This window comes from Grammomys surdaster, unplaced genomic scaffold (assembly GCF_004785775.1).
Source record: "Grammomys surdaster isolate TR1022 unplaced genomic scaffold, NIH_TR_1.0 724, whole genome shotgun sequence".
NCBI lineage: Eukaryota > Metazoa > Chordata > Mammalia > Rodentia > Muridae > Grammomys > Grammomys surdaster.
In genome coordinates, this window is record NW_021605143.1 from 305,825 (window position 1) to 313,217 (window position 7,393).

At 53.5% G+C, this 7,393-nt stretch overlaps 1 protein-coding gene across 1 annotated transcript in view; it reads left to right on the forward strand.

Moving 5' to 3' along the window:
• Positions 1-7,132, forward strand: part of Krt80 (keratin 80) — a 22,177-nt gene extending 15,045 nt beyond the window's left edge. The window contains exons 5-9 of the mRNA XM_028782246.1: positions 2,991-3,155; positions 3,626-3,751; positions 4,190-4,410; positions 5,172-5,227; positions 5,357-7,132. Coding sequence (XP_028638079.1) covers positions 2,991-3,155; positions 3,626-3,751; positions 4,190-4,410; positions 5,172-5,227; positions 5,357-5,481 — 693 coding nt within the window. The 3' untranslated portion in view covers positions 5,482-7,132. The remainder of the gene's footprint in view (positions 1-2,990; positions 3,156-3,625; positions 3,752-4,189; positions 4,411-5,171; positions 5,228-5,356) is intronic.
• Positions 7,133-7,393: the final 261 nt, after the last annotated feature.

Consider the following 7,393-nt stretch of genomic DNA (forward strand, 5'->3'; position numbering starts at 1 on the left):
TATGTGCATGCATGGGTATGTGCCTATGTGTTCGTGTGTGTGTGTGTATGTGTGTGTGTGTGTGTGTGTGTGGTATGCACAAATCACGCACACATGGGTATGTGCATGTGTATGTGATTTCATGTATGTGTGCCTGTGTGCATGTATGTCTGTGTGTATCTGTAGGTATGTGCTTGCGGTGGTCACATGAGAACCTCTGGTGTCAGTTCTTCCCCTTCACCTTGTTTGAGTCCAATGTTATTTTGTTATTCAAAGTGGAGTATGATGGTCTAGGTGGCCCTCAGTCTTCCACGGACACTCTTGTCTCTGTGTCCCATCTCAAAAGTTTTAGGAACAGGAGGATTACAGACACACACTAAGGTGCACAGCTTTACATGGGCTCTGGGGATTTGAACTCAGGTCTTAGTTCTGCCTAACACTTAGCCACCTCCCAGCCCAGACATTATTTCTTAACAGATCCTAAAGCACTTAGAATAATGTCTCCCATGGGGTAAACATTTAAAAAGCATGAGCTGTTTTTAGTTCTGTCTGACACCCATTTTACAGATGGGAAATGGAGGCTTGGAGGGATTTAAACACTTGACCGGAGTCACCTAAGGTGGTTGCATTTAGAGTACAGTGCCCCTGAGAGTTTTACCAAGCAACACTCGGTTACTCCGGGAGAGCCACTGTCTCCTCAGAGCCCCCCAGGGGGTAACACTGTGAGACAGACATATACACAGCAGTCTCCTCCAATCCTAGCTCCCTAGGGAAACTCTATACTGTGACACAATTCTTGCCAACTTGGGGTGTCAGGGGCCCACCCCAAGGTGGCACCTCACCACACAAGTAAGCATTGTTATACCCTCCTTCCCAGAGAGACAGCATGTCAGGACAGGCACACAGCTATTCCAAACACCACTTCCTGCTTCTGTTTATCTCGCTCTGCCTTGCCTGCTTCTTTCCAGAAAGGTCTGAGGTGGTGCCATCAGTGTCAGCCATCCCTCGGCCCTGGGCCCTTCCCAGCAGGGAAGATCTGTCCTTTGTGACATCTCCTGGCCAGGCCCTGGGCTTTCGTGAGCCAGATGCCAAGTCAGGCCTGAGATGAAGGGTGTGGGCTATATCTGTGATCCTTGCTCACTGATTTCCACAGCGCGCCCACTGGGGGATTCCCAGAACCTCGTCTCTAAAACTGTTGTACAGATGTCCATATGCAGGAGCCATGTTGGTGGTGACGATGGGGCTGTGGTGACTGTTGCCCTGATTCCAGTCAGTGCCTTCAGCCTGCTTTTACCCAGAGACTTTTATTCCATTCATCTGAATATCAAAGATCCCCATGGTTTCTATTCCCTAAGCTGGGGTCCTGCCAGCTGAAAAGGCCTCCAGAATTCTTGCAGTCCTGAGCTTCCTTTCCAGGAGGTGCTGGTGTTCAAGGCTGCAGGCAAGCAAACGGGAAAGGCATCCATTGTCCAGAGAGCCCATCTGTCCCCACCTTGTCTCTAAATCTCTACTCTAGAACACAAGCCACCAGTAAGAAGTCCCAGCCCCTGCCAGGGGCAGAAATTAGAGGCACCGCCATGAGCTCTCTATGTGAAGTGATGAATGGGGGAGGGGGCCCTGAAAGTGACAAAGGTCAAGGTATATGGCTATGAGTGAACCAGCTGAATCAGGACCTAAGCAGACCTCCAGATCCAAGTGCCAGCTGTCCTAGGGAGCCAGGTGACAGCATGCACATCAGGTGACAGGTGTGTTGCGTGCACATCAGCCCAGGATAAAAGTCAGACCCTGGGGGATTCTGCATTTTCTATAAGGAAATTGTAAGGAAAAAAAATGAAATGGGCAGCTAAAGACTTCTAGGGATATTCACCAGATTCCGTTCATCCTTCTTGTTTGGATCCTGCCTGGGAATGAGGTTGTCAGAAACCAGAAGCACCAGCTGGAAAGTCAGGACTGAAACAAGGTCAGGGGTCTGTGAATGCCAGAAGAGGCAGAGGTTCAGGCAGTACACCCACAGAGTGAGTCGCAGATACACACAGCCACCTCTGTTGGCTCCCTGCCCGCCCACTGTGGGCACCTGTCTGTGGGGAGTGCTGGCATCCATGTTCTGATGACACACGGTCTGCTCTGTCTCCCACCCTGAGGCTCCCAGGCCTGGGTGGTTATTTAGCACCTCCAAAGGAAGCAGTCCAGGCTCTTGGCAACACTTTGCAGCCCCTGAGAGACCCCTGTTCCCACATGCCTCACTATTTAGTCCTGAGGTTTCCCGTGGGAAAGTCAGCTGGGACGGAAGAAAGCTAGCCTGGCACTACAGATATATAGACAGCTTAGCTACTCTGTGCTAAGCTATGCTAACACAGAACACCGGAGATCGGGTGGAACTCCACTCCCCTGCAGTTACTTCCACCTTCCAACATGATTAAGGAAAGATAAACTGTGGGCACTTGTGCTGAGCACACTGTTGGCCCTGGAGTGTGGCCTGGGGGAGGGTGGCATTATATTTCTTCCAGCTGGTTCTGGGGACTAATGAATCTCACAGCGGAGGTGCCTCTGGGCCCAGAGTATTTTGTACCTTCCAGCCTCACCCTCTCCAGCCCAATATCCATCCAGTAAACTTACATGTTCCATCAACAAATGTGGGGGCCCCACAGCTGAAGATGACCCTGCCATGCTTCTTGGGGATCCCTACCCGATGAGGAAGCAGAGGGCAACAGAGAGCAGGGGAGCCTACCTCCAACCCCTTCAACACCAGCCAGGTGCATGGGCCTTTCCCACCAGCCTGGCTGGAGGGGTCCTAGCCTGAATATGAAAGCCGGAGCCACCCCTGACCTTTGCCCTCACTCAGAGGGAGAACACACCGGTAGCCAGAGAGGGCATTAAGAGCCACGTGACTCCCTGGGAAGTCACAAGAGGTAGCATAGTCTCCACCTCCTGAGGGGACAAAGGGACTGTGTGTGAGAGAGACCTTGAGTCCCCTGCAGCAGCCCTGAGCCTCCCACTTCTGCTCTTCCCAGGAGCTGAAAGACCTTACAGCCCAAGTGAAGGACGTGTCGGTGACCGTGGGCCTGGACAGCCGCTGCCGCATCGACCTGAGCGGCATCGTGGAGGAAGTGAAGGCCCAGTATGATGCCATCGCTGCTAGAAGTCTGGAGGAGGCTGAAGCCTATTCACGGAGCCAGGTTAGAGACTGACCGCGCAGGGAGGGATGAGAAGGACTAGACAGGAGGTGGCTGAGGTCTTGTGGCTCTGGGCCCTGAGATTTTCTGAGGAGTAGCGGGGAGCATATGCAAGGGAGTGTTGCAGCATCCAGTCCACAGGCAGCATGGAAAATGTAAGCGGCAGTTCCTGCAGGGCTCGGGGGCTCCGGGGTTCCGGGGCTCTGGGGCTCGGGGGCTCCGGGGTTCCGGGGCTCCGGGGCTCGGGGGCTCCGGGGTTCCAGGGGCAGTGGGAGGAGAAGCCACATGGGACCTTCCTGGAGTCACAAAGTGGACAGGTGCGGGTGTAGCTTACCAAGGCAGCCAGAAGAATGACACCAGGAAAACATGTGGCTGGAGGAGGAGAGGCAATAAACTACAGAGGTGAGGCCGGGAGGGATGCTGAGGGGGCTGCAGCAGGCCACCCTTACCATCCCTCTTCCATACCCTTTCAGCTTGAGGAGCGAGCTGCCCGCTCAGCGGAGTTCGGGAACAGCCTCCAAAACAGCCGCTGTGAGATCGCGGACCTCAACGTGCGCATCCAGAAGCTTCGTTCTCAGATCGTCTCCGTCAAGAGCCATGTGAGAAAACTTCTGAAGGACCAGTGGGGACTTCGGGGCCAGGAAACACGTTCGGTTACACTGGGTACACACAAGACCTGGCCAAATGGCCCTGAGTAGGCCTATGTGTGCCCCTGGCCTTAGTTTCCTAACCTGCCAAATGGCCTGCTATGGTGGCTCTGAGGATCACGTGAGTTCTGTACAGAGCCACCCTCTGTCAAGTGCCCAGAGCCACTAGATCAGAAAGCACTCCTCCACTCGCATGCAAACCAGGACCCCCATCCATGCTTCTGGTCTGGACTCCTTGTGGTAGCTTGTGAAACTTCCCAGGTCCAAGCGAGCTCCCTATAAGTTCACCACACCTAGACATGGTGTTGCTTAGCTACACACACACTGGAGCAGAGGCAGCCTAAGGCCTGGCCCACTCACTGCTCTTTCCCTTTGGCCTCCCGGCTGCAGTGCCTGAAACTGGAGGAGAACATCAAGGTGGCCGAGGAGCAAGGAGAGCTGGCCTTCCAGGACGCCAAGGTCAAGATGGCCCAGCTGGAGGAAGCCCTGCAGAAGGCCAAACAGGACATGGCCCGGCTGCTGCGCGAGTACCAGGAGCTCATGAACATCAAGCTGGCTCTGGACATAGAGATCGCCACCTACCACAAGCTAATGGAAGGAGAAGAAAGCCGGTGAGGAAAGGGGCGAGGGGCGGGGCGAGGGCGGGGCGAGGGCGGGGCGAGGGCTGAAAAGCCTGCCACGAGACAGGCCTGTGGTCCAGACTCAGTCACTTACTGGAATTGGAACCTAGTTCTGTATGGCCTGTTTGCCTAGCTGGAAAACGGGTTAATGATAAGCATGGCTCACCTGTGATGGGAAAGCCATAGGAATCTGGCCAGAGAGATGGCTCAGGGCTGAGCTTCCCAACCAGAGTTTTATCACTGGAATCCAAGTGGTGGAAGGAGAGAATTAATTCCCACCAGTCTGACCTTCACACGTACTCTGTGCCCACCCCCAGACCCCTACAAACACACAGTTTTTTAAAAGTTCAAACTGGATATCCTGTTTTTTAAAAAAAAAAGTGTTCAGCCTTGTTCACCGTGTATGCTCGGCATGGAAGGGACTGCTGCCCCTGGAGCTGACCCTGGGTGACGGGCAGAGTGCAGTCCGGGTCTGGGTCTCAAACAACAAGACTCTCCTCCCCTCTCCCCTTAACACCATCAAGTGTCTAAGGAGCCGAAAGAAAGATAGCCGTGGTTCCTCAGCTCCCTAACTTCTAGGAAGTCCAGAGACAAGGAAAACTGGCTAGCCAGGGTCACAGGACAGGACAAACACAGTCCTGGGAGGGACAGCCAAGAATTGCCCTGCACTTAGCGGACTCCAGCTCCCAATCCTAATGGGGTTAAAATCCCAGGTTCGGAACTTCACACCCTACCGTATCTCCCTCCCGCAGGATGGACCTGCCTTCTGCCACCGTGGTCAGTGCCGTACAATCCCGATGCAGAACCAGTAAGTCTACCCACCCAGAGACCCAAGATGGGGAAACATGGGTTGTGGGGGACCAGGGCCCCAAAGACATCATGTAAGCTGCTTCAATTCCTCCAGCCCTTACCCCAACACCCTCTATGTCCTCTGTAGCTGCCTCCAAGTCTGGCCTCTCCAAGACACCCTCCCGGAAGAAGAAGAACCAAAGGGGCCCAGTGATCAAGATCACTGAGATGTCAGAGAAGTACCTCTCCCAGGAGTCAGAGGCCTCTGAGTAAGACAGCAACCTCAGGAAGAGCCTCAAGTCATTTCCACTGCAGCCGACTTAAGCTAAACTCAAGAACATAGCCTAGAGCCTCCAGGTTGGAAGGAGAGATGCTGAATGGGGAGAAGTGGGTACTAGCTGAGACCCGGTTCCTCTGGATGCTCATCAGTGAAGGCAGGGAGAACTGGAAGCTCCCTTCATCCCTGTCTCATTTGCCACCTCCAGCCTCCTGGCCATAGCTTGTCCTGGCCGGTAGAGGGGAGCTCGGTGTCTGCCACCTCTCCCCTCCCCTGAAGCTCCTCTTCCCACATAGCTCTGACAAGGTGCTTGACTTTTGCCCACTGCTTGCCCTGACTTCTGCCTCAGCCTTGCCTTGCCTCTGCCTCAAAACCGAGGCTGGCATCCTCACCCAACAGCCAGGACATAGACTGGGCTGAAGGATACACTTGGATTTTGTCCCATAAATGGTGTTCCTAGGCCTGGGGGGGCTGAGGACCCCTAGATTCCCTACCTTCAGGCTTCCCAAACACCTGACAGTATTGGGGGATGAAGGAAGGGAAAGGCCTGATGTGTTAGACAAAAGCCTGAGCCCCAGAGTGTCCCAGATGCTTGCATGTACCCTCTTCTAGGGACTAAGATGTCATAACTGACTTCAAAGCTATTCTGGCCAAGGCCAACACCCTAGGAGCAGAAGCCAGAGACAGAGAGTCTGACACCAGGCCTTTCCTTCCCCCTCCCTGCCATTGTGGATTGAGATACCATCCTGAAATCCGGGCTCTGGCTCCAGCCCATGTCTCTCCAACCTCAACACTTGCCTTTGGCACAGCAGATGCTAGAGCCCTAGAGCCCTCCCTGCCTGCTAGAAATGCCCATTTCCCCCAAATCTCACTTCCTAGGGCCTCTGTTCTATCCCCTAAGACATTCCACTCAGTGGGCCAATTCTCCCCCAACCTCACCCCTCCCATCCTCCAAGCTTACTCCCCCTGCCTCTGGTGAGCCATGAAGAAAGCTAAGCCTGGGAAAATCTGGAAGTTTCTTAGACTTAAATTTGGTCCAGGAAGCCCCAACAAGGGCCTTCAAAGGAGTCAACCCAAGAGAGCCCTTCTGCATTCACCAAGGGTGTCTGTGTGTTCCAGCCCTGGCTCTTACCTCTGGGGGTCTGCAGAGCACAGCAGTGCCAGCCTCCCCATGCCACCAGCCTCCTTCTCAACTCCTTTTATTCCCGAGACTCATGTCCAGGCTCCTGCCTCACCTCCTCTCCTAGCCCATCTCCCATCCCTGCATCTCATTCTCTCAGACCAGGTATCCTCGAGGCCCCTGACCCTCCAGGTCTGCAGGGAGTGTTGATAGGCTACCATCTCTCCCAGGCCAAAGGAACCCAGCAATATATTTAACCCTAGAGTCCCCAAAGCGGGTGTTCATTGCTGCTTTCTCCCGGGCTATTTATCTGTTTCCAAGGGAGCAATCCTCAGTGGGACATGAAATATAGAACATATATATTATTTTTTCATAACTTATGTGGCTTTTAACTTATTGCTTCCCTTCCTGTTTCTGCATGATAAGTGCTGAGAATACTATCAGGATTTTAGAGAACTTATTCCAGCCACCTACTTGACGGGCTGACTCGGGCGAGGGGTGAATAAATGAGATTCATCCACGGGTAACGCTGCTGTGCACTCATTTTTGTTTGTCGGTTGCTGGCTTGCTTTGTTTTGTTTTGTGTGTGTTGGAGATAGGATCTTAGGTAACCCAGGCTGGTCTCAAATTCATATAACCAAGGATGCCTTTGAACCCTTGATGCTTCTGCCTTGGTCTCCCAAAGAGCTGGAATTACAGGTATACACCACTATGTCTTGCTTGAGTATCTAATTTCATCTTCCCACTTGGGGTGGTTTGATCACATACATGCCAGGTTGATCTTGGAG